At 38.4% G+C, this 26823-nt stretch overlaps 2 protein-coding genes across 3 annotated transcripts; one reads left to right on the forward strand and one right to left on the reverse strand.

Moving 5' to 3' along the window:
- Positions 1-1522, forward strand: LOC122571789. Of its 2 annotated transcripts, none has more exons than XM_043735939.1 (3): positions 1-45; positions 426-516; positions 612-1522. In XM_043735939.1, the coding sequence occupies exons 2-3, from the start codon at positions 428-430 to the stop codon at positions 1219-1221; spliced, it is 699 nt and encodes a 232-aa protein (XP_043591874.1). In that variant the 5' UTR covers positions 1-45; positions 426-427; the 3' UTR covers positions 1222-1522. The 2 variants fall into 2 exon arrangements, with proteins under 2 accessions (XP_043591874.1, XP_043591873.1); XM_043735938.1 differs by lacking the exon at positions 1-45 and adding an exon at positions 197-330.
- Positions 1420-25740, reverse strand: LOC122571787 (E3 ubiquitin-protein ligase lubel). The gene is made up of 21 exons (XM_043735935.1): positions 25600-25740; positions 22557-22646; positions 22076-22480; positions 20678-20884; positions 19685-19912; positions 18747-19216; positions 17020-18311; positions 15788-16047; positions 15598-15693; positions 14866-15030; positions 14067-14423; positions 13603-13786; positions 6368-13263; positions 4566-4763; positions 3954-4232; positions 3791-3880; positions 3543-3699; positions 2706-3036; positions 2137-2262; positions 1868-2036; positions 1420-1584 (listed from the first exon to the last, which is right to left on the reverse strand). Exons 1-21 carry the CDS (start codon positions 25714-25716, stop codon positions 1555-1557), a joined length of 12147 nt encoding a protein of 4048 aa, XP_043591870.1. The 5' UTR covers positions 25717-25740; the 3' UTR covers positions 1420-1554.
- Positions 25741-26823: the final 1083 nt, after the last annotated feature.

Here is a 26823-nt window from a genome sequence, read left to right on the forward strand (position 1 = left end):
TGTTACTCAATAATTGTGACGTCTCCAATGTAATCGTATTTGGAGGTTATTTTTTCCTTTTTTATCTACTTTTCTAACGAAAACAAAGAGCACTATTAATTAGTAATGATATTATAAAAGTCCAGAATTTTTTGAAGCATTAGCGTAATCTGTTTAGGAGTCATACTACCACTTCTATCGTTCGTATAGTAGCACACTTTAACACAGTTCGATCAGTTCCACTTGTCAGTATACTTTTCGCATTTAATAACTTTTTAAAAGTTAAATGGTATCACGTACTGTTTAAGCGGAAGTTTGTATTTTATCATTGAAGATATATATATATTATCTGTATGTAGTGTAAACAGCTCTAACCTAACACTCCATAATAATACTCTATTTATGAATCATTTCTTTTTGGTGCGGGCGTGTGTGTAAACAAACAGATATGGAAAAATTAACACATTTATGGAACGTGAATCAATTTATTACAAAATTAAATTGTTCACAAAGTAGAAATCTGCAAACGTTTTACATGTAAGTTGTATTTTATTTATTTGAATATTTATATATATTTTTGAGTAAATAAAAAATTGATTACATACTAAATATTTAATATTATTGTGTCTTAGAGGAAGATGTAGGCAGTTCAGTCATGGAATACAACTATCGTCTCAAAATTTTGGTCCTTCTGTGATGTGCCCATATTGTGGATCACTTTGGAATACTATAGATCATAGCATTAGATTATCACCAGGTAAACCACTTTCTAAATCCATAAAAAAAATTGTACACTCTATGAATAATGGTGAGAAAAGAATACCTGAAGTTCAAAGAAGTTTAGCAGAAAAATGTTTAAAAAATAAAATGAACAAGTTAGTACTTAAATGCTCAGTTTGTTCAAAAAGTACAAGAATATCTTTTAATAAACCACAAAGGGAAAAAGTACAAAAGATTAGGACAGAAAGTATTGAAAGATCAAAAAAACGGAAGAAGAAGAGGACCAAGGATAGAACAGCTGGCTTAAATGTTTCTGGAATTTTAAATTTGAATGAGAAAAATGTTCAAACCGAGGAATTGAAAGAAACCAACATAAAAAAAGTTGGAAGCACTGCAAATTTTATTACACCAACTCAGAAAATAAAAACGATTAATATAAATCGATTAAAAAACATAATAAATCAAGGTGCAACACCTCCAAAAAGGAAGAGTTTACATAGTTTCTTAACAGAACTTTGTTGAAAATTAGTTTATTGTTAAAGTGTTTTATAAAATTTTTTATAAACACAAATTCACGTTTATTACATAAAAAACATCTATCACCCTTTTATACATAAACCAAAAAAAGAAGATAGCGAGAAGAATAAAAAAAATTGATATTTTAGTTTTCAAGTTCTATACTAAAAAACTGATTACTTTTGTACATTAAATACTAAACAATTTTCAATCTTTGTTTACTTTAATCGTCAATAATTGTTCTCTACATCACTGTCCATATGATAAAATAAATACACTATACATGATGTATCAGGAGCGGACGTCACATAATGTCGTTCATTAATTATTACCCATTTATCACTCCAGCGGAATCTCCTTCCGTACAACCTATAAAACGTCCATACATTAGATGTCACGAATAAAATCCTCCTAATGGTACGAAAAATTATTATTCACTTCAAAATAAAAATAAACAGAATGTACGAGGATAAAACCAAATTCTAATCCACAATTGCAGATCTCTATTTTTTGTCAACGTGCAGACGCGTGCGCGTCACCACGTCGCACTTTTCGGTTGCGAAAGTCATGCGTGAAGGTCTACTTTCGTGCATTTCTTGTTAATTCGGTCAGTGTGTCGGGGCAGGAGTACAGGAGAGGAGTTGTTAGTCACCTGAATGCACGCCTCGAGATAATCCCGCTCGGACATTTCCTGGTCCTTCGCAGGGGGAACTTTTCCCCGACGGCGCAGCTCTTGCTTGGCATCGTTCAAGTCAAAGATCGCCACGGGATCCAGCTTGCCCTTCAGTACCAGGCCCGCCAAGTACTCAATGTAGTGCTGCCTGCGGGGAAAAGTACCCAGAATTTAGTCGTGCAATGCACGATGCCTTTTCATTTACCTCGATCAAGTCCCTCTTGTAATGTTCCGGATCACGACCGTACCAATTCGGGGGCAATTTGATCCCCGCACGTTTCACGCAAGTCTCGAGATCGTCTACGTTTAACAAGGGAAGCGGTTCCAGTTGGGTCTCCCGGATCTTTCGAACTAGGTATTCGATATAGTGGATCCTAAATATTTGAGTATTTCGTTATGATAAAAGGACACTATTTTTTTAACATTTGCATTATTTTTTATGGACCAGTGTTGGCTCAAAGCTTAAATAAGTAAACATTTTTATTATATCTTCCTACTTTTTAAAATAGATTTGTTTTCTTTTTGTTTAATATAGTAACTAGTAAGTATTAGAAAGGAGATCGATAATCACGAAGACCTCAAAAGCATTATTTTCTATTTTACTCGCAAGTTATATCGTTCTTTTTTCCTTTTTTAATTTATTTTATTCTTAGTCATTTTTATTCTTTTTAGCCCTCTAATATGATAATTTGTACGAGCTTTTTTTCGTATAATTGCAACGGTACCTTGGTTTCATCGAGAAAGGTATTCAATTATAAAAGTGGTGGTCGTAATAACGGCGAACGCATGCAGAGTTACGGGGGAACAAACAAATTACCTGCACAAGCCAGCGTGTCCCACAACGACATCTGAATTGCATACCGCATCTACAACACCGGTGGGAGTTTCTTTCTGCAATTGCACTTTGCACTTGCGCTCGCCAGCCGGACCCTCTGTGTCGTACTCGATTCCATTATCTCTTAACAGCTGTTGCAACTGCATGGGCTCCTTATCTCGAAGATAGAACAGACAGTTTCGTGGATGGTGCGCGTGAAGGCCCAGTTTCGCGCAATACTGACTGACCGAGCATTTTGCTCCCATCATGAATGCCTTTCCGCAACCGCAGCAGAATTCGTACTTGCACTGGCTACATGTGAAATGCATACAACCTACGAAAAAGTATCATTTTCGGTATTTATCGTTAACATTAATCAGGAATTAGTATTTAAATTAAGAAATATCTTTTATCCAGAATTAATTGGCTACTCGAATGATAAAGATATTTGAAATACATAGAGAAGTTACACGAACATGAAATCCTGCATCGGTTAATTTAGATAAGAGTTATTTAAATTTATTTATAAATTATAATAGACTGCGAATATATAAAATATCCAAAGTATGTAGAGTATTCGTTACAATTTTCAGTAGGTGAATTAAATCTATATTTAGCTTCTATTTCTTTTTATTCCTCTAAAAATGTTCGCAGTCTAATGATAGCAATGTATTTCAATATTTCAGGGAAAATTCATTTAGCAATTGTTTGAATACTTTATATTTAATTGAATGCGTCGCCTATAAAAGCTCTATTCTTTGTTTAAAGTTAGCAGCATTTTAAGAAAAATTCATTGCAATCCAAGTAATTAAAGCTTGAGAGCCAGTTGAAATACTTTACCTCCCCTAGACAAGGAGTAGCGAAATTTGCATTTAGGACAATCTATCCCATTATCCGCGAGGTGCTTGGCTAAGCCAGCGGCTTGATTATCCGGGTCATTCTCGTCTTTCCAAGCAGCAAATTGCTCGCACGTAATTCCTTCGTGCTGTTTCTCCCACTGAAAGTGAAACCACCGTCAGAGAGGATGTTTGTCCGCGCTTACGTAACTTCCATTTAATTTTCGCGTAATTATCAACGTCAGCACGTACCGGTCTTCGACACAGTGCACACGTGACTGATCGACAATCGGGACATATTAATCTCTTCTGATCCGGATCCGCGTAAAATCCGCTTGAACACTGAAAACAACACACATGACGTTTCTCCAATCGTCGACTAAAGAGGATTGTACTGTTTATATAGAAGAAACACCTGAATGCACCACTTAAAGTTCGGATCTTGCATTAATGTTCTGTCTCTCAGCTTTCTTTGGAAGAGTTCATGAATCGGAGGATCTAGAAGTGTTTTCAATTGTATGTCCAGGTTACTGAAATATTCTAACACCTCGTCTTCGTTGGCGTCTTTTAGGTTTGGCTCCTTACAAAATGGACAAACTGCGTCCGTGATATTTCTGTCGCTGATTTGGATGGTGAAGTAGTTCTTCGCGCACTCGTTGCAGCAACGGTGCACGCATTTCAGCATGGACACTATCTGGGATTAAAAATGTGTTTCAATTCAATTAAAATTCAATTATACTGCGAATATTCATGGATATTTCAATTTCTCTGTACATTATCAAAGAACTAGAACTCAAACAGGGGTTTCATTTGAATATTCTAATCTTTTCAATGTTATAAATAATACTTTACTTAGCATATTTTGTATACTCTTACGTGTTACAGTCTGTCGGTATTCCATATATCTTTGTAGGCTTCAATCTTTTATACATGCATGAACATTCGCAATCTACTCATGATCAGTTCAAATAAATGACAAGTTTTGTATTCTCAGATGAAATAATGGGTATTGTATTGCTTCGAGTACCTGACTCATCGCAAAGCGACCTGTACAAAGTTCGCATTCTTGTTGCAAGAAAGCCAATGCCGATTCTACGCTGGAACACTCTTTAGCCGCATGAAGAGCCTCGACGTCTCCAAACTTCAAGGCCAGCAAACTGGCGGCCACTTCCGCCTCGTCGTAATTCGACGCTTTTCCTTCCGCTAAGAGGCGTCGAGCAATTCTCTGTAAGCGCAGAGGAAATTCTCACAACATTTACCTTACAGAGAATCATTTCATAGATAATCATGTCATCGACACGATTTCAGTGACACCGAATCACGATCACGATATTTAATCATCGACATGTTTAGATTACCGGCGACCATTTCACCGACAATGTTTTCATCGTCACCGAGTTTCGTCGATGATATTTACATTTGTATCGTCGATTTCTAACGCGTACAAGAATTAGTCGACAACTATCAATCTGTGAATCGTTGATTGACAAGTGTTTTATGTTGTGTTGGATAGGAGCGAGTGGTAGAATTGGTCATGTTACTCGCTCGCACGAACAAGTCTAAACCAAACCAATACCAATTCGTGGGAGGGGCGGGGGGTATCCGATTTTTGGTCAAAACATATTTTTTTAAATCTGCTCCAATGTGCTCTGAACTAGATTTCTTCAAGCGGGGTACAATACCAGGAAACAAGTTCGTACTTTGCCTGAGTTCACTGTGAACAGTTTGTCGAATTTTGTGTCGATTATCGATGTTATCGGTCAAAGTTGTTCCTGATAAAGTCTAGTGTTGACCAAGTTTGGTGTCGGCGAAAACAATGTCGGTCAATTTTGTGTCGATCAAACAATACGGACCTGATATGATAATTACACGTATATCACATTCATTTAATATGAAAATACGATTAAAAATAATACCGAAATTATGAGATAAATTATGGAATTTTTGAGACTTAGAATAAAGATTGACGCACAGAATAGTACACAAGGACAATGGACATGCAAAAATACGATAAAAAGATACTACACCAACGTCTAGAAACGAGCTCTGCATATTTTTAAGGTAACGTCGTCCAGTCCGTGAATAAAATATTAATATCGTGTTTATTTGTCACGGACAAACTACTGAAAGTGACATTATGGAACATTAATACGTAAATGAACGATCGTAAAGAATACAGAATGACGAACACGGAATTCAAAATGATCGTAAACAATTAAAAAATTGCTCAATGCTTGTGTTCTTTGAAGCACGTCAAGAGATGTTGCTTTATTCCCTGGAACGAAACGATCGTGCCGGAGGAGAGCGTGTTATTCGCGTGCGTTTAAATTACTATAAAATCCCCGAAAGCATCCGACAAATTGGATGATGGAAAAGTCGTGTTCTACGATATTAAATTAAACTCTCGGTGTGCTTTCTTCACGGAGCGCATACAAACCTCGAGTACGTTTTCGCGTGTACACCACAGTTCTGTTACTTTTTAATTTAAACACACAGCGGAGCAACGCGAAACAAAGCGACATGCTATACAACAGCAATATTAGTCACGGGAAGAAACAAGAGGAGTACTTACCTCGCGCAAACAGAGAAAGAGCCAACTGTACGCTAGTTGGGTGGAAAAAAAGAGTGTGCTTAAAAACTACAGTCAAAACAGGGTTAAAATTTTAACGGGACTCTGTCGGGTATTTTTTTCTCTTTTTTTCGTGCGATTTTTTTTAAGTCTCATCCGCTGTTTCAACACTTTTGATCGAGCTGTTTGTAGACATTGGTCTGTCAGCGGCAAGTACTGACAAAGTCGACAATTGATTCTGACAACTGACGTCTACTGACCTCCCTCTCCGTTTTGGGAGATCCCCCTGTCTTCAAGTTGCCGCTTCTACTTTCCACGTATTCCCGTTCCGTATTTTCTTCGCCCTCGAACCGACGGATACAACTGGCCACCAAGGAGAATCGTTTTTTCGATGTTCCTCCCTGATCTACCCCTCTATCACAGCCTGTGCTCGCTCTACGATTCGCTTTCACTCGCTTGTCGCTCGTACGTCTCGCTTTCGCTACCTCAGTCTTAGGATCTGTCTTATTTTGCCCATTTTTACCAGAGTTATCGTTCATCTCAAGTTTCCCCTTTAGTTTACCAGGCTTATCTTTAATTGCGTCTGTGCTGTTCTTTAGTGGTATTAACTGTTCTTTTGGTTTTTTAATGGAATGAGTTTTAGAAGTGGTATTTTTTAATGTCTCTTTGGTATTGTTGTCTGAATTTGTCATTTGCTTTCGTTGGTCCTTTACGTCAATGTTATCAGCTCTCAAAGTTTCGTCCTCCTCAGACGAAATATAGTTTAGTTCTTTATTATCTATTTGTTCCACTTCTTCTATTTCTTCTTCTTCTTCTTCTTCTTCTTCTTCTTCTTCTTCAAAAGAAGAGTCTTTCACGTTCACGTGAGTTTCACTGGAATTAGAATCTTCTTGACTGTCATTATCAGTTACGTATTCATTTTCAGAATCTTCGAATTCAGAGTCGGATATTTTTGCTTTTATCGCGTTGATTGTTTCCTGTAGCATGATTTCAGCATCGGTTAGCTCTTCGATGCTGTCCGACGTGCGATCGGAAAGCTGCTTCCCCGTTTCTGATATTTCAGATTCCGTTGCGCTCTCGAAGTCGGAAGTGGAAGAGTCATTATCAGAAATTTCCTCCAGCTCGTATTCCTCGCTGGAAGTGGTATCATTTAAATCCAATTTCTTAGATATCGTTTGATCTTCGTTGGATTCAGTCACGTCTATTTCTTCGTCATTTTTCTCCGATGCCATCGCTGACTTCGTTTTTTCGCTCCTTTCGCAAGTTTTCGTCCGAGTGATTGCAGTTTTTATGATTACCGTCTTTGTGTCATTTAAATTTTCGACTTTATCCGGCTCAATTTTTCGCTCTGCTCTGATCTTCGAAGCATTTCCGGACGAACTACTTTTCTTTGCAGTTTGTTGGGTAATCGATGGTTTCGCCGAGGTGCTAGTTAACTCGTCACCGGATGTCGCTTTCAAAGATTGCTGAGAACTTTTTGGAGTCTCTTGCACTTGTGGAAGTCGACGTCTCGCTGTGAATACGGGAATCCTCGAAAGGAAAGAATGTTTTAACGCGCCGTTCCCTTTCGAAGATTTTTTAGCCATCATTCCACTATTTTTATCGTTAGTCTGTGCATTTATGATTGATTTTTTAATTTGTTCACAACCTTTGGACAACGTACTCAAGATTGTCGACTTCCTTTCCGAAATCACTTTTTTCTCCGTCGATCTGGAACCTTTTGAAACTTGCTTCTGTCTAGTATTAGTTGCTGATTTCGTTTTATTTATAGAACTGTTCGATGGAACGATCTTTACGACTTTCGCGGTTGTTTTTCCTGGACTTCTTCTTTGGTTCGACGAAGTCGATCTTCGAGTTATTTCCGCCGCGGCATCTTTCGCCTTTGCAATCGCTGCGCCTCTCGGACTAACTTTTCCAAAATTCCTTCTCGGTATGCCGGTAGATTTTTTAACGACTTTCACGGGAGACCTCCTTCTGCCGACCTTTTTGGCAGGAGATTTGGATCTCTCCTTGACTGCAACTCTCGAGGTAACCATCTTATCAACTTCATTTGCATCTACTTCATTATTTTCAACGTCTACCGCGCTTTCTCCCGAAATCGTCACGATCTTGCGTGCTTCGGTCGCGCTTTCTGTTTGCAATTTCGCCGTCTCAATCGGTTTTACTTCGTTCTCTGATGGACTTTCTAGAACCTTTATTGGCGCACAATCGTTTACCGCTAACATGGGAGATTCCATGATTTTAATCTCTATAGTTTCAGGTACTCCTGGAGGAACATCGTTAATATTATCGACGATCGAACACTCGGTCTCTGGATTTTTATTATTGGAATTAACGCTTAATTCGAATTTTAATATATTTGCAGAATCTTTAATAAATAATGCAGCATCTTCTTTCTTATCTTCTTCCCTTTCATTCCCTTCGATTTCACTCGAGCTTGGAGGATATAAATGGGACGCGTTATTGTTCGAATCCTTCGTGATACTTTCATCGTTGCAGGGAATTGAACTGGAAAATTCGTTAACGTTTCCAAGCACGTTAGGAACGACGTAAGTTTCGAGATTCGTATCGGTCAGATTTAGCTCGACAACTTGACTTTCTTCGTTCGAGTTCGATGCATTATACGACATATCGTTATTAGCAACAACGAGGTTCTTAGGAATGTTGTTAGTATCCGTAGAATTTAGCTTGTTAACGGCAGATTCGGTGTCCAAAGAATGCGAGGTCAACGAGGAACCGGAAATACGAGGGTCACTCGAGATAGTTACTATTGCCGGTTCGATATTTGCTATTGCTTCGCAAGCTGTATTTGCCTCGACCTTGTTCGAAATAGAGTCAGAAAATATCTCTTGGTCGTTCTTTTCTATTTCTGACTCGTTGTCTGCATTGATTGTTTCCATCGATTTGTTTGAATTATTTCGTTCCACGATCGTTGAAGAATCTTTTTTTATCTCTATCAAAGAGTCTTTTGTTACATCGTTATTTTTTGTAGGAGATACCGATAGGGGGTGATCGTCTTTGACAGGTTTTAAATAAATATTAATTTGCTCGCGAGTTTCTTTAGACTCGACAGACTTACTTGCTGAAGTTATTGGCGAAGTATCGATTTTGTCGTTGCTCTGGGGAATGTGACATGCGACAGAGATAGACTGCTCTACTTTTTCAGACACATGCAAAACTGCTTTCGAAGTTTCGTGTACGATTGTTGTTGGTTTGTTAGGAATTTCTTGAACCTTGGATTCTTGGGTTGATTTGGGAGTATTAGTGTATGGCCGTTTGGGAACATCACATGGAATAGCTTCGAAATCCTCCAAAATTTCGTGGATACCAATATTAAAATTTTGAGAAATCTCGTCAACAGTTTTTAAATCTTTCGACGTTTCCTGAATAGAAATGTTGGAATCATTAGAAATTTCCTTTGAAGTAGATTTAGAATCTTCCGAAAATTCATGGTTAGCGATTTTGGGATTTGAAGATGCTTCTTCGATAACAGCTTTCGTATCTTTCGAAGCTTTTTGGCTAAATATTTTGGAGTTATTGGATATTTCCTTTGAATTAGATTTAGAATCTTCTGAAACTTCATGGTTAGCAATGTTGGGATCTGAGGATGCTTTCTCAACAACTGTTTTCAAATCTTTCGAAGCTTTTTGGCTAAGTATTTTGGAATTATTTGATATTTCCTTTGAACCAGATTTGGAATCTTCTGAAATTTCATGGTTAGCAATTTTAGGATCTGAAGGTCCTTCTTCAATAACAGCTTCCGTATCTTTCGAAGCTTTTTGGGTAAGTATCTTGGAATCAGTAGACATTTCATGTGAATTAAGTTTAGAATCTTCTAAAACTTCATGGACAATAATATTAGAACTTGAAGAAGTATCGTCAACAATTTTCAGGTCTTTCGAAGATTCTTGAATAAGAATTTTGGATTCAATAGATGTTTCATCTGAACTAGATTTAGGATTTTTTGGAACTTCGTGAATGGTAATTTTGGAATCATTAGGTACTTTTTTCGAACTAGATTTAGGATCTTCTGAAGCTTCATGGATAATAAGTTTGGAGTCTGAAGAAGCTACGTGAAAGCCAGTTTTCGAATCGGAAGAATCTTCTTGAATAAGAATTTTGGGATCATTAGATACTTCATTTGAAGTAGATATAAAACCCTTTAAAACTTCAAAGATTATAGATGCAGGATTTTTCGGAGTATTAGGTATAATGTTTTTAGAATTTTCAGAAATTTCTTGAGTAAAGGTTCTATTTTCCGATACATCATGCGTAACGATACCAGAATCTATCGAAATTTCAGAGGATTTGGGATCACTAGGAATTTCATCGATCTTGGAATCTTTGGATGTTACAACACTCTTAGGATCTGCAGAAATTTCCTGAGCTATTTCAGAATCTTTTGAAGAATCTCGAATAGCAACTCCACTTTCCTTAGAAAATTCATCTCGAACAATTTTCGAATCTTCCAAAATTTTACACTCAGAACTTCTAACAAGATTATCCTCAGAAATTTTCTGCGATTCAATTTTAGAATTTTCGGAAACTTTGTAATCTACAGAATTATTTTCAAAGTTAAGTAACTGAGAAGATGCTGCTACCTGGGTCACGACCGAATTAGTATGATTATTATCATGCGATATACGATCAGACATAACATCCTCAGATCTTCTATTGTCAGTCATCAAACTGCCATCAATTAATTTCACACGGTTATCATCGCTAGGTCGAGTCTCGATGATAGACGTTTGCATGTCGGATGATTCACACGTTCCCGAGTCACATATGACCGAGGATGATATCTTGTCCGATAATGATTGTGCGCCAATGGTCCCGTTGTGTCTCATCGAGCTATCGCTTGTGAGTGATTCACTGTTCAAAGATGCATTGTTAGGTCGAGGATCTTTGATGCCGGTCGCGGAAGAGTTGCCAGTTTCCTTTGACGATGATCGTTCATGAATAGGTGGATCGTTCCTCGTATGAATTTCCGGATTCGCGTCGAGATGATAACGATGAGATGAATCGACTTCTACCGAAGATACCTTTGAACTATTACTGGTGATTTCGTGTACTGGACGTGATAACTGCTCAGAATTAGTTACCTTGTCTAGCTTTTCATCGCTGTTAATATTATTCGCAGCTTCTGGCGAACTTACTTTAGTTATCGTTGCTTCAGGTTTCTCTCCATTCTGCAACAGTGTTATCGTGTCTCCTGGGACCCGATTCCCGTTAAATTTCACCTCCATTGTCGCTCCTCCTGCGCTAGTATGCGAAATATTATCGCTTTTTTCGTTTTTACGTACCGTTTCGAGATCATGTAGCTTTTCGATGTCAGTCGCGGTCGTTTCGGTTGTTACAGTTTCGGCTACATCCGATACAAGCTCCTCTGCATTTTCGACGCTTCCCAGAGGTACATTTTCATTCTTGCCAAACCCAGTTTCGCTGGAAGCTTGAAAAGACGTGGAATTCTGATCTTCTGCTACAACTTCGAGAACGTTCGCTCGATCGGTCTCGTTGCTCGATTTCTTCAACGACAGAATTTGCATTGCCGATATGAAAGGGCCCAGTAATTGCTCTGGCAGCGATTTCACGGCAGATAACAGTGCCTCCACGGTGGCTACTTGCGTCTCGTTGCCTTCTGGACGAGCTTCCGGCGAGACGTTTTCAGAACTTTGATCTGTCGAGCCATTCTCAGCCGTAATTATCGGTGATTGCGCTTGTTCGATAACGTTGCCCGATTCTACTTTCGTATCTTCCTTTATAGGCCTTAATTTATCCAATGATCCCGTCGTTTCTTTACTCGTTACGTCGATATTCCCTGAAATCCCCGCGTCTCCGTTTTCGCCGGAATTTTTAAGACTCTTAATTAATTCTGTAGAAGTTGTTGCCTTTTGAAGGGACTCTTCGCCTTGTTCCAACATTTGGTTTATTAAGTCGGCTCGTTCGATTCCAGTTTGCGAAGAACCTCGAGCCGATTCGGACGTCTTCGATATACTTTCGGGTAAACCGTGATTCGATACGTTAGATCGCAAAGGGACATTCTCCACTGAAGGAGAGCCTTTATCTACTTGCACAGCTCTTTGATGAGGATCAGAAGGCTTTTGGGATGGCGATTCGTTTTTCTCCGAACGCGACGAAGAAGCTTTATCTATTCCTTGGCTGCTTTGACCGGCGTCTGAAATCTTTTGAGACGTCGTTTCGCTTTCTTTTACGCGTGAACCACCTTCTTCGCCCTTTACCTCAGCTACTTTCAAACTCATCCCCATCGTTTGCTTTACATTCTTTTTCGACCTGGTTACATCGCTCGTTTTGGCTTCTGCTTTATACAATGATTCTTCTACTGCACTGGAAGACGAGACACTAACTTCTTCATCTACACTTCTACCTTCTTTTGTATCAGGAACTGAGATCTCTTTTATCTTTTGTTCGCTTGGACTCTCCTTTAACAAATTTTCTGATTGATTAGGGATGTCTTTCTCAATTAAATTTATCGAAATACTGATGTTGGGGTCGTTGTTCTTAGGTACAGCAGCTGGATCAATATCCTCAGGTAATGTGGGTTTCGTTACATCGATATTTTCTTTTTGCAACTCGTCCGATCGAATTTTTTCATTTTCTTTCGTATGTGAAATTTTTTCTATCGTTAATTTTTTTTCAACGTTGATCTGATTCTGATTTAATAAATTTTCTGATAGATTCTGAACTTGTTCTTTAATCACTTTTATAGTGGAATTGTTATTTTGGTCTTGTTTTTCAGTTATAATGGACGTATCAGTCTTATTAATTCTTATTAATTTAGTATCGTCTTGATTGGTTTGTTTTGGTTCCTCGTTCTCCAGTGTTTTAAGAGTGCTGGCTACATCGAGGTCTTGTACGGCCCTTGGGACCAGATTTTTATCGATTAGAACGATTCGATCGTCAGTGTTAACTTGATACAGATTATCAGGCTTATTACCGAACGTATTCAGGGGGTCTTTGTCATGTTGCCAGTTATCGGTCAGTTGTCTGAGGGCTGCCAGTTGCTTTTGAAAGTCGGCCTGCAATGCGACGAAATTTTCTACGATTGGTGACATTACCTGCTTCCTGGCTTCAGCGTCCGACACGTTGGTAACCTGTTCAGAACCACCCGTTCCACCACCGACCGCACCTGCTGTATCTGAAATTATTTCAACTCGATCATCGTGAATGAAAAGTTACGAACGAAACTATCGCTTTGGTAAAACGAATATTTATCAAATATAAAGATTTGTACAATGAAAAGCTCGAGCATATATTTCCATGAGCAACTAGGCAAAATAATCAAAGGATTCCTATTATGCACGATTTCATTATAAGAATTAATTTTAAGAGGATTATTTAAGAAATTCAAAATTACTTTTTAATTATGAAATAATACAATACAGCTGCGATTTTATTATACAGACTATACTTAAAAATTATTCAATCTGTTTCTTATTTGATATGATCAGGTAATTAATACGTAATAATTACTGACCTTCCCGCGGTGCAGCCTCATCGTTTTCCACCCCAACCGGAGGACCCCAGATTCTCATCAAGAACGGCTTGAGCTGATTCTTTTGCAGCTCGAACAAAGCCGTGTCCTCGGCACCACAATTATTTTCCAATGATTTCACCACTTCCGCCATTGCGAAGTTGCCTTTCTTCATAATTTCCTCGCACTGTCAAATTTCCGTTTCATTTTTCTCATAATAAAGTTCAACATAGCATTCGAAAATTAAAGGAACTGTTCCAAAAAGACGGCACCACTTTCCTTAATTTCATTAAATCAACAAAACTCAACTGACGTGCTACAAGTTCATAGTCAACTAATATTCATATTAATACGAGCTTTCTTTCGCTTCTGATAATTACAGAAACAATTTAAATATTGGAGCTGTCTCTTTGTTGCAGTCTTTCAATTCGAAAGATTCTAATGAAAAATACGTCTAAAATTCTTACTTTTAGCTGTCTACGTTGAACAGCCATGGCGACAGCGTTCCAAACGTCTCCCTTTGTAGCTCTCAAGGCCTCTTTCGCCTCGATGGCGGAAAGCACCCCGATATTGTTCTCCTTCAGTTCTTTTCCCTGAGTAGTAACTAAAACTTGTACTGTTTCCACCAAATGGGGCCACTGCGTCTTCAGCCAGTCGATCGGGTTACTTGCACCCTGTGACAAGGCCACCTGAACATCATCCGTGGAATAGCCGTGTTTCTCGGCTTCCCTTAAAAGCTCCACGATCTCCAAACCTTGTCGTGTCAACGTTGAAATTCCCTGTGAACTTGGGCCAGCTTCGAAGAATCTTGGTTGGCTCGATTCCTGAAACACGAAGAATAATTCGATTGACGATAATTAAAATAGACTTACGAAGGGTGCACACGTCAAAAACAGTTGTAGGAAGATCTCATCGTCGTAAGATGCACTTTCTGCAGAGTAACAACGAGAAATGAACAATCTTACAGGCTTAAGACTATATTAAGGCTAGTCTAGAACAATCTATAGCACGTAACAAAAATTTGTAGTTTATTAGATTAATGGTCACACAGTCGTAGAGAAATTTGAATGGAGAGAATATTTTCTTAGAAGTTCCGGTTGGAATGATAGGTAGAAGTGGCGCTGTAAAAGGTTGTAAATTGTAATTCCTGCCTACGTTCACACCGAGGCTACGAAACTGGCACAATCGAAATCGTGTGTTAAATTGTATTGGAGATTAGATCGGATTAGAAACCAATAGCTCTCGAGGGATAGCTGTCAAGTTTACCCTGGAACGGTAATAAAGGTGGGTGGAGTCGACGGAATTTCTTCGTGTACGATCTCTGCTGGGACCGCTGATCAACTGCTGAAGATACTGCTCCTGAATCGTTCGCGGATACAGATCTGGACTATTGGCGAATCTAGTTTGTTCCTGAAACAGACGCTCGGCATCCTTTTTATTAATTGTAAGTTTATGAGGTTGCTAGGTCTTTGGATGAATGTACTTTAAATGCTTTGCGTTAACGCTAAAATTACCATGTTTGTAAAAATGACGAGGTTTTCTCGAGTTCTATTGTTTTTGCAATTATTAAAAAATATGTAATGGTTTTTGAAGAAATTACGACTGACTTTTATTGAAGTTGCTATTTATATATACAGGAATCGATCATTGTAAAGTTTGAGTTACTTTTGATAGATTACAAAAAATATTTCAAACGAAAGTTCATTGGTATTAATTCAAGAACGCATTTTGGGGATATTTTTCAGTTAATTCTAATAATCTACTTCTAACATTTAAGAGTATATTATTGGTAGTTCCAGTGTCAAAAATCGAAGTGCGCATTTGTTACTCATCTTCCAAAATTATCAATCAAACATCCCTCCCAATGAGCTTGGTAACTTTCAAAAGCCAAAGATGAAACTATTGTAACTCGTTTTAAATAATCTTAAATATTTGAACTACGAGACTTTTGTTTCGATAGAAGAACTTGAATATCTACATATTAATCTTTCGTATTACCTCCGCGTCGCTGTCTTCATAATATAATAATCCCTTTGAGGTGGATGCAGCTCTTACGAATCCAGCGCTACTTCTTGCTGGAGGATAGTCGTACGTCTGAAAAGTACATTTCATATCCCGTTCGTGCTTCTTTTACCTTTTACCAATGACCTATTTTGCGATAAAAAAATGATGTCCTATTTTCCCTTACTTGAGTGGAAATGTTCTGAGGAGGAGGAGAGGTTCCGGTGGAAACTGAATGGCTTTTTGGAATTTTCCCGAGCATTGGTCGTTTCATTGGCTCTTCTTCATTTATTTTCGAAGAAACGATATTGCTTGGAACATCAGTGCTCTTGGTCGTCACTGATATATCGTTTGCTATTAATGTAGGCTCGTTTCTTATCACTGATGAGGATTCAACGATTGATTTCTCTGGAACTATCGCAGAAGAATCTTCGTGCGTCGCGGAATCTGTAAATTTAAGTAATCAGGTCATGTTTTAGATGTTAATTTGGCAATACCGTGGGTAACGTTGCGGATGTTTATGCAAATTCATATTTTCATAGATAAAAATTCGAAACCAGGCAAATATTTGTTTCGTTCATCAAATATTTTTTTTGGATATTTTACATATTTGTATATACCCGTATCGTGTGTATTCTTTGTTTTCTTGCATTTTATTTTTTATATAAATACATAAGCATCCGTAGTCTCTTTTTTACTATTATTTGGAATCTTAGACTTGAATTAATGAAAAACGTCATTTTGATGCAGGTTGTTACCTTCGTGAAATTATTACGCATAAATCTTCACAGTACAAGGAACTGGGCATTAAAATCATCGAAAATACAAACAGGCAGGATATACATATTATTTTTGTCACTCTCTAAGGATTTGTATATTTAAAAAAAAAATATTTTTTGCAGATATGAAAAAATTAAACATTTTCTTTTTGTTAATGATATTCAGCTTCAAGACCAGAGAATGTTAAGATCTTCAGGACTTACAACGAGAAATAATTCGACAACGAATTCCGGGTGGAAAGAACATCAGCCAAATGCACGCTCATGCTTGAAACTAGCTCCTCTTGAATGAATAATAATTGCGTCAGACATGATCTTAAAAAAAAGAAGAGAAATGAAAATGAACGAGAGAGTGGCTTCATTTCAAATACGACTATGCATTTGGTATCCACTGATCGTGTAGGAAACACTTTTCATGTCTCTTTATTATTCATCCAAGGATATACATCGACAGAGGACAATCGTATTTTTTATTCAGCTGTTTCTTTAATTTTTGTAAAAAAAAGAGGAGGTAGGACAAACAGAGTGCATGGACCGAGGGAAAAAGGGAGAAACACTCAAGAAGAGAACAGGTACAATAATTCTAATCACTGATTCGACTTGGTACCAAACGAAAAGCTGATTTTACGCCTTGCTCTACCTTTGTTCTTTGTGGAACCACTATCCCCGCTCTCTTCGCTGTTTGAAATCTTTAACAGGCTGGTCCTCTTTTCCAGATCAGGACTAGGGTTGCTAATGTTGCTAGACGTAGTCGCTAATTCATTTTTAGGAATTTCACTCAAGCCACTTTGAACATCTTGATTTTCTTCGCTACTTGGCGGCAACGCGCTGCTCCTTGTTTTGCAACAAACTACGCAGACACGATCCTTTAAATCGTTTATGAAAGTACAATGCTCGCATGCCCATTCCTCTTTAGGAATTTCCATCGTGGTACTCGTTTCCTCTCTCAGTTTCACATTTTTCGGCGACTTGTTACGTTGATCCACACTCGTTGATCTATGCTTCTCTTCTTTGCCTACCGATGGTGATCTTTCTAAATGTTTACTTTTTTCATTTTCCATCTTCTTTACTAAAGCTTCTTCCCTTTTTTTCTCTTCTTCAATAAATCGTCTAACTTCTCGATTTTCTGTCTCGACATATCGCTGAGCTTCTTCTTGATTCTTATTCACAGATCGCGTCACGTCTCGATCCTCATTTTCACGTATCTTCCTAGAAACTGATTCACGAGATGGAGTTTTTCTAATGCTCTGACTATCAGAATCATGAGGCGACATTCTTCTAGCAGAAATTCTTTCTACTTCTTCCATTTCTTTTCTCAATGAAGACTCTCTTCTTGAGACACTTTCTCTATCACGCGAAGCTTCACGACTTCGTAGATTCTTCGTAGCACGCGGTACATCGTCTTCATCCCTAATAGATCGTGAATTATCAATTCTTTCTACTTCTTGGATTCTTCTAGATGCTTCTCTGGAAGGAGTTCTTCTGGTAATTTGTGTGTCACTGTCTATAGAGGACCTTCGAGAGTCTCTACGAGAGGCTCTTTCGAGATCGTCCAAACTTACTTCTCTTCTCACAGAGGAAGCTCTTCTTGGAATCATCTCGTCGTCCCTTCGTCGAGGAACCATCTCTGATCTGTCGAAGTGATCGTCAGAGGAACTGGTTACTCTAGAGCGTGTTTGTAGCGTGGACTTTCTGTCTGAAGAGTCATCGTCGGTGCTTCGTCTACGACAATAGCTGCCGTTTTGAACACGATCTAATCGCGAATCCAGCCTGGAGAGCCTGCGTTCGTCTTGGTCGTATCGTCGTCGTGAATTTAGAGTGTTCTTTTGAAATTCATCATGGTTCTTTGGTGATGTTGGATATCGTTTAATAGAGTGACTCTCGGACCATTGATCCTCTGTACTGGTCATTCTTTCTTCTGACATTAGCCGTCTGTAAAATATCGAATTATTATATTTAAAATATTTCAGAATCTTCGTAGAATCTGCGACATTTAGATTGTGGATATTTATACAATTTCATATTTTTGTGGAGATATCTAAAGAGATGGAATCTAGATTTCTTTTTCTATGATACAGTTTTACACGAGCCATTAAACTTATAAAATAATTTAATGAACATTTCAATTTTAATAAGTTTCCATCTCTATATTTTACAATTGACAAAACTTTCGTTTGTGTGATTGTAATTAACTCGATTAAATGAAAAACAAGTTTTGCTTTAAATATATTGGAATGATAATTTTATATATTTTTGCATATCACGTATACTACGTGCATTTTTCTACCTTTGAATTTTCCAGAAACCCATAAACATCCGCAGTCTACTAATACGAATTTCAAATTATTAATCACATTTCTAACTTACTCGCGACGATTTCTATTTAACAAATTTCTAGACCCATCATCTTCGTGGTAGCTTCTTTGCCTCGTACTCCTAGACACACTTCCACGTCTGGTGCCCCTAGAACTTTTAGAGAGCCTATCGTCGAAATCTGATTCACCAGAGTCTTCAGAACTAGCGTCAGACGGTGATCCCTGCGATCTTCTCGATCGTGATCTGCTAGCTAATGATTTCTTAGATTTCAGACTTGGTGATGGCGAGACTGCTCTCGATCTTCTGCTGGATTTCACGCTCCTCGCTGGGCTATGTGATCTTGATATAGAACCCGGATAGTGTGGTGGAAGCATTTGTGACGGAGGGAATCCCATGGGATAACCCCACATTGTTGGGTGATTTAGACTCATCGTGGAACCACCCATGGTCATGTCCCATGGATTCGGTGGGTACCACATTATTGGAATACCTCCAGGACCTAGATGCGCCATTGATTGAGCCTACAATAAAATTCGATGGTAATTTTAATTTAATATGAAACGATAAATGTTTAATCACTGATAAATTTTATGGATTAAAATAAATTTCCATTACATTATTAACTCCAGAATATAAATATTTATAATTTTTACGGCCGATAAAGCTCTTGTTTGTTGCTAATAACGCGTTCGATCATCGTTTATTAGAGCTATTGTGTTATAAAAATAAAAATTTGGAAGATATCGGAATTCTTTTTTATAATTTTATTAGATCTTAATTTGTTTTCAATAGATTTAATACAAATATCTTCATACATTTATTTCGATACATGACATATATATCTTTTTATTTAAAAATAAATCTGCATTTGCATACGATCAATTAAAGAAACAAATTCATACCAAAATTTCTTTGTATTGCTCCAAAATAGAGACCACGTCAGCTAATGGGACGACGTTCATTTGTGATGTTTAGTTTAATAAAATTACCTGATGCATTCCTGGACTCCACATGTGTGGCGACGATAAATCGCAAACACTGGCTGATTGCATCATAGATCTAGGCGGCGGCGGCGGTGGTACCGGAGGCGTAAGTTTCGGGCTGCCTACGCTCAGTGGCCTTGTATTCAATGTATCTCTCGAGATATCAGAGGGAGGATGCCTCCTTCTGTTAGCATCCTGCGCTCTCATTGCTTCCTGATATTTCCTGTATCTTTCCTGAATATTCGTACGTGTGTTAAACAATTCACGTTTCTACCTTTACCAGCCATTTTACACGATTGTTAAATACATATCTCGTATTACTATTTAATACGGAGGCACACTGCCAATCAGCACTTAATAGACCAAGTACCGCATAATACGTGAATGTTTCAAATATTAATTAGTTATTGTATAATACTCGATGAATAGTAGAAGCCTACTGAATTACCGAATAATGTTGCGGTGCACGTAATAGTAAATGGTATTTGATGAATAATAGGTTGCATTCATTAAACGTCAAGTACTACTATTGAATAATAGAGGAACGTGTAAAATGTACATTAAAGTTTTCTATTAGATTGGTGCATATGAAATGTCGTTCCTATGAAATTCGAATTTGACGAATAAATGAGACTCGTTAAATTTTGTTCTACCGTCAATTATTAATCACATCGACTGTTTCACTTGGAAAGATCAACGACATTCTCTATTCCATCAAAGATCCTTTAATATACAAATCTTTAAAGTTTACAAATTTTGAAAGAAGCTGTAACAGCTACAGTATTCTAAGAATTTTTAAATTCTAGAACCGATAACTTTTATATGTAAACCTGAAATAATGGAACTAGTTGATCATTGAAAAAGTATATTGTGTCGAATTGCATATTGTAATTGCTTCAATTAAATATATATGTGTATAAAAATCTATTATCTGAACAAACAACATTTTATACGCACCAATTTAATGTTACGACAAGAATAGTTGACAAAATAGTTTACCTGCAGCGTAGACATTTTGTCAGTCCCTGATCCTGATCCGGTTCCATCGTTGGTGATAGTATTTACAGACTGCATGGATTTCGACACTGTTTTCGTGTCAAGGGTGGCTGACAATGGCCTGGTGGTGTTTGGAAGAGCTCGCTTCAAGCTGTCGACTCTTTCGATCAAGGAGAGATTCGTAGATCCCTGGTTTTGCGTCGATTTAGCCTAAGCGCGAAACCTGAACTTTATTACATGGCCATCGTTTGGAAACGTTGTCGTTTTTTCCATCATGATTGTTGAAAACGTTTTCTGTGTTTCTTTTTTTCGTGGATAGACGACGATGGAAAAAGGTATTCGAAAGAAGAAGAAGATGGCGGGTGTTCGCGGTTGAAGGCAGCAGCGCTAAAATTAAATTGCGGCGACGTGCGAGGCTAAATCGATGATAAACAAAGCGTTAGTAGAAAAGAAAATAAATTAAACGATGTCCTCGACGAATCGAGAATGCTTGCAACTTAAATAACGTGAACGTAATAAATTAGACTTCGAATAAATCGATTCTTAATTCTACGTTAGCGACAAAGAAATGGCGATGATCAGTGTCATTGCTGTAAGCTGAAAATAATTATCTAATCTGTGTAACAATGTGTATTTTTAGCGAACAAAATATATGCATATAATAAAACGATGTTTTAGTAACGGTACGGGAAATACGAAACGGTGTATGACGGTTAAATCGAATCACCGTGTTCACCGTGCTCTGCCATATTCACCGTCGTGCCAGTCGCTCGAAAACAAAAGCACGAGCATACAAAATTTGCATAGTGCTTCCGTAAATTGTGTCAGCACGTATCTTTTCCCGCCGTTACGTTATTATCGACAGAGTTGAAAGAGTGAACAGGTATCAGTGAATACGGCAGTAGTATTTTTGCGGTAACGTGGTGTATTAAGAAGAAACAACGTTGATATACAATAATAAAGATCTGTATAAAATCTGTCGATGTATCTGTGGAACAACTCTTAGACGACTATTTAAAGCTCGATGTGACTGACGATGTTCGATTAACAATCTTCACGGTGCCTCGGTGTGACGTGTTCTCTCGCAGAAATCAGCGAAACTGGCGCCGCTCGAAGCGTGGTACAGCTAACAACGAGTAAGAAGCAACATCTATTCAACAAAACAACATTGATCGATAAACGACTCGAGGTCACAGGAGACAAAGTTGCAATTTCTCTTTGTGTTACAAGACTCGCGATCTTCGCAACTTGGTTTCCGTTGATCCCGATACAATCCACTAACGATCGTCCGAATAGATTCTGGATCTGAAGCTCAACGGTACCTAAGATCGACAAGACGTCGTCAGCCTGAAAGAAAATTCGCGGGAAAGGCTGAAAGCTTCAGGCTAGGTTGCATCCTACCTGAGCGCTCTTGCGATTTCTTCTTGGTGGTGGGATTGGCGGCGGAGACGATACATTTTCCCCTTTTGGCGGTAAAGGTGGTCGCGTTTTCGTCGCTAGATCGGTTAAGATTCTTCTTCGTACATGGTTTTTTCTTTTTGGGTGCTTGTGGTTCATGTCATCGCAGGCTTCGCAATAATTCCCATTGCAAATATCGCAACGAGCGAAGACGTTCTCGGTGCCACATAGGGCGCACTTGTACGTCGTGCCCGGTGTCGAGGACTTTTGTGCTTGCGGTCGGGTCGGAAATTCGATGATCTCGTAGTCTGGGTCACCACAGTCTCCGGAGAGCGATGGCGGTGGGACTTTCGGTGGGGTCGGTGGTTGGCGTTGCTGCTTCTGCTCCGCATCCTTCTGCTGTTGCGCCTTTTAAGGGTGAAAAATTGCGTATTTAAGATTGATTGAAAGAGAAAGAAGAGAGATTGACGGGAGAGTTACGCACCAGTACCCAGTGGGGCATGGACCTTGCCATGCGCAACCGGGTCGATGGGTTCGAGATGGCCATCGGGCGCCATTTTTCAGCTCCCGGGTTCTGTAAAACAGATATTTAATAATTATTGGAGGAACCTCGAAGAATTTCCACTTGAATTCTAACATAATGTTTATTAGCATTATCTATATCTTAGGAAGTGTATACATTTTTACGTTAACGGTTATGAATGAAGTTTTCCTAATCACAGTTATTGTTATGCTTCTCCAATGATTTTTATCCTTGTCAGATGAAAGTACATTAACTTTCTGTTGAAGTTTTGAGGCACACGTGTAATGATATATGTATAAAGCTCAATCTAATTGACAGTTATCATTTATTCAGTTACTTAATGTTATATATTACTTGAAAGTAAAATTAGTGGAAATTCGTATAATATATGGATTGCTCCAGGACACCGTAGAAGTAGTTAAGAGTAGAAAAAATGAAATAAATGCAGTCGCCTGCGCAATGAATCTCTTTAATTGTTTGTATAGGTGCGATGCATTCTTGCAGTCTCGAATTGGGATGACAAGCTGGCAGCATCTAGTAACTCGTGTTCAGCTGCCAAGCTGTACGTGAATTCATGTCATCGCACCTTGGACTGGGTGTCTGAGTAGAGTGACTTCGCTAGACGAGATTTTTCGAATGGATCCTCGAGAAAGCGTGACGTCACACGGTTGATTCTTCGCCGGAAGAGGCCAAAATCGAATCTATTTTTACGAGGAAAAATCGTGTTCCGCGTCTCGAAATAAAATCGAGCCACGCGACGCTATATCTCTTCGCGTTGACATGTATACGTAAAATACATAAATATCGCACCGTGATCCTCCCACATTCATTCAACCTTTCCTCGATATTTAATCCAGACCTTTTGGAATTTATTTCAATTATTTGCATTTACATTTTTCGTTTTTACAACCATTTACGCGGCAAATATATTTCGTTCGTTAATGAATTTATAGATTAAAGAAAGAGGTTTTTTATGGTTCATCAATTTATGGTTTCGTAATTTCGAATCGTATTAAAAACATCGAGGTTTACCTTTAGCTTCACACTCTTTTAAACTTTTTACGCAAGAGATATATTTTATTCGTTTGTGAATGAAAGGAAAAGTATTGCTTTCTTGTTTTCGAATTGCATTAAAAATTCTTAAAGAATAACAATTTTTTTTACTAAAGAAGAGTAATTTCGCGGGTTCAGCCTTCGCGGCGACATGAGTTCCACATGCATGAATTAGTCCCTCGAATTAGAGCCCTATATCTTTAGAACGTTTACCCCTTCTGTTCTTCTCGACTGTCCACACTCTTTTGTTCTACTACGAGAGCAACAAAGCACCTGATTCCCAAGAATTGTAAATTTAGATTCTGCCGCGATCATCATAAGAATATTCTGTTTCAGACAAAAGTAGAGATAAAAATTCCGACAAACATGCGAATTTCATCCGACATGTTAGTTAATTTTAAGGTGAGAATTGCCTCGATAAAAAGCGAACGTGCTACACGAAACTCTATTTCCCGACAAAATTGCAAAAGTCTACAAGAGTTGGTCACGTTCCAACTTCTAGCTCCACCCTACCCACTCGAGTTTCTTCTCCAAACATTTTTCTAACTACGTAATAATATCCCTTCGCGAGCCTTATTATCTTTCATCTAACGAGCAAGCATCAGTTTCGATTTTGTAATGAAATATTCATCGTGATCGTCATCCATCACTTCGAGAAATCTCAAAACCAATTATAGGAAGAATCGTACGGAAAGAAACTGATTATTCCACACTGACACGTGTCACAAATCACGCAGACCCCGGAAACCAGCCATAAGTACATAAAACTGCGTCTCCAAGTCCGATCCAACTAAATTAGAACGCTATATATATCCATTCCTCTTGGTGGTTTCACACGAAGCGGAATATTCAGATGCTTTCGCCGCGATAGTGTCACCGAGCTGCACGCCTGTAAAAGCGTAGCTAGCATCGCGTGTCTTCATAAACAATCCGCTTTTCAATCCCCGGTTTCTGGTCTGCACCGGAAGAAAAAACGTGGAACTGCACGTGAAACCCACGGAAACATCCGACACGAGCGTATATCCTCTCGTGTCTTCCGCTGTACATACACACGAAGATTCGCATCGATTGTGCGTCTTACGATGCACTTCCGTTTCACCTCGCGAAAGTAAAACCGGTGAAATTCGCTGGTTTATTCTCATCGATTCTGCTTGCCTCTCATCGCGCTGCTTCGTCCTTCGATCGCTTTAGGTTTACATCCTTTTGGAACTGAGAATTGAGAAAATTTAAGTTTGTCGATTATCTGTGCTGTATTTTTGTGTTCTAACATTCTTACATCACGTTACTATGCTAGTTCGACGATGGAAGGCCTAATGCTTTCCACAAACTCCTATCTTCTCAAGCTTCTTTAAAATAATCACAGAAATGTAACATGACATAAATCTCTTCGATTGTTGCCATAGGTGTAACGAATTTCCGTATTTTCGGATTCTTACATCGTCACTACTTTATACAACCTGGATGCCGCTATTTTATGCGAGGGGGAGACCTAAAACTCCCTGGAGTTTCATTGAAATAATTACAAAAACGTAACGATGAATTTATTCCATTGTCCTCATCGGTACAGTGGGTTTTGCTTCATCGCATCGACACTTTTCCACACAGCTTGAACAAGATAAAGCTTATAGCTCTCTATATAAAGTTTTTATTTCCTCAAAAATACATTCTTCCGCGAGAGAGAGAGAGAGAGAGAAAGAGAGAGAGAGAAAGAGAAAAAGAGAGAGAGAGAGAGAATTTGGAAGAATTTCAAGGCGTCGACGAAGAAAAGAGTAGCAGAGTGTAAGATGGTGGAAGTTGTACGCGGTGGAGCGTTTCCAGATTGATGCACCGTGTTATCGGCGAGCACGTAGAAAACAAAGGACGCACTATGGGCCCGGGATCAGGGAACGTCACGCACGGGCACCGATACGCGGCGGATAATGGCACTCGTGAAAGGAAGATCGACACTCACATTCATGTGGGACCTCGCGGAGGCGATTTCTCCGGTTTTCCTCGGGAACTGGTCGTCACGGTACTGGCTGCTTCCGACCGTTCGGCACTGCTCGTCGTCTACAAGAAGCTGTTGCATCGCCACCAGCCGAAATCTATTTCCGTAACGTTGGCTCGCTGGACCGATGCCACCGTTTTACCGAAGTCTCCCCGTTCGCGTAAATATATCGCGACGCCGCGCGCGTTTAGAAGCGTTAGAGCTGGCACTCGTTCGACAAAACCCAATGGTGTCTTTGTACGTTCTTTAGAGACACGCTATATAGAGGGATCTGAGCTTTTTTGCGCGACCGCGAATTCCATCGGGAATCGCGATGGGAAAATTGGGACAATTCGTGTGGGACGTTCGTCGGAGATTTTGTAAGATGGAATGGTGGAAATATACACACGAGGGTAACTAACGGTGCAACTGGGAAAAGGGTGGTTCTATGGGACAATATGAGTCGAACATGTGGAGTAAGAATTTTTTATACGAGGCCTTGTTTCTGGAAAACTTGGTTTTAGCTATCTGTTTGACACATTGTTATCGATTATCTAATGCAATGTGAAGATAAATAAAAGGTATAAAGGTATGAGATATATGAAAATACAAAAAGGAATATTAATCTGCGATGAAACCAATTAAGAGATATAGTTATGTAAATGCACGCTTAGAGAAAACAAATCTGATAAGTGACATTTTTCGTCTTTTACAAGGGCGATTTTAAAACTCAATAGGTCAACCAACCTTCAATTATATCGGGACTGTGCTTCGATTTATTTTTGAAACCAAATATACATTTTGGCTATCTTGATGGTTCTAAAAATATGAATTGTCGTAACATTAGCTTTTTTCCTAAAATTTCGTAGGTTTGTCATCTATTTTAAGATATTAGGTTGTTCCAAAAGTTCCTTTTCATTTTTTCATCCATTCTGTTCTATTACTAGAAAATGGATCATACGTAATTCAATAAAATAATATGAAACAGAAAATGTTGTGCATTTATTATTTCCTTATAAAACGAAAGAAATTTTTGAGATAACCTAATATTTTGGATTTAACAGATTTTTCTACTTTTCGAGTTTGGTAAATAAGAATCTTCCATACATGTTGCATGTATGTCTTATTTGCAACAGTTAATAAAAACCAAATATAAGCGTAATATGCATCGGCGATCGAAAAATATTACACAAAAGTGAATGAATTTAC

The sequence above is a fragment of the Bombus pyrosoma genome, linkage group LG10 (assembly GCF_014825855.1).
Source record: "Bombus pyrosoma isolate SC7728 linkage group LG10, ASM1482585v1, whole genome shotgun sequence".
Classification (NCBI taxonomy): domain Eukaryota; kingdom Metazoa; phylum Arthropoda; class Insecta; order Hymenoptera; family Apidae; genus Bombus; species Bombus pyrosoma.

What these genes read in the sequence shown, in the direction of transcription:
- LOC122571789 (XM_043735939.1), top strand. Translation starts at nt 428, where the DNA reads ATGGAAAAATTAACACATTTATGGAACGTGAATCAATTTATTACAAAA. An exon ending in AATCTGCAAACGTTTTACAT is followed by an intron (nt 517 to 611) that starts GTAAGTTGTATT and finishes ATTGTGTCTTAG; the next exon opens with AGGAAGATGTAGGCAGTTCA.
- LOC122571787 (XM_043735935.1), bottom strand. Translation starts at nt 25,716, where the DNA reads ATGCAACAGCTTCTTGTAGACGACGAGCAGTGCCGAACGGTCGGAAGC. An exon ending in TTCAACGTAGACAGCTAAAA is followed by an intron (nt 13,787 to 14,066) that starts GTAAGAATTTTA and finishes GAAATTTGACAG; the next exon opens with TGCGAGGAAATTATGAAGAA. An exon ending in GTCGCTTTGCGATGAGTCAG is followed by an intron (nt 4,233 to 4,565) that starts GTACTCGAAGCA and finishes TTTTAATCCCAG; the next exon opens with ATAGTGTCCATGCTGAAATG.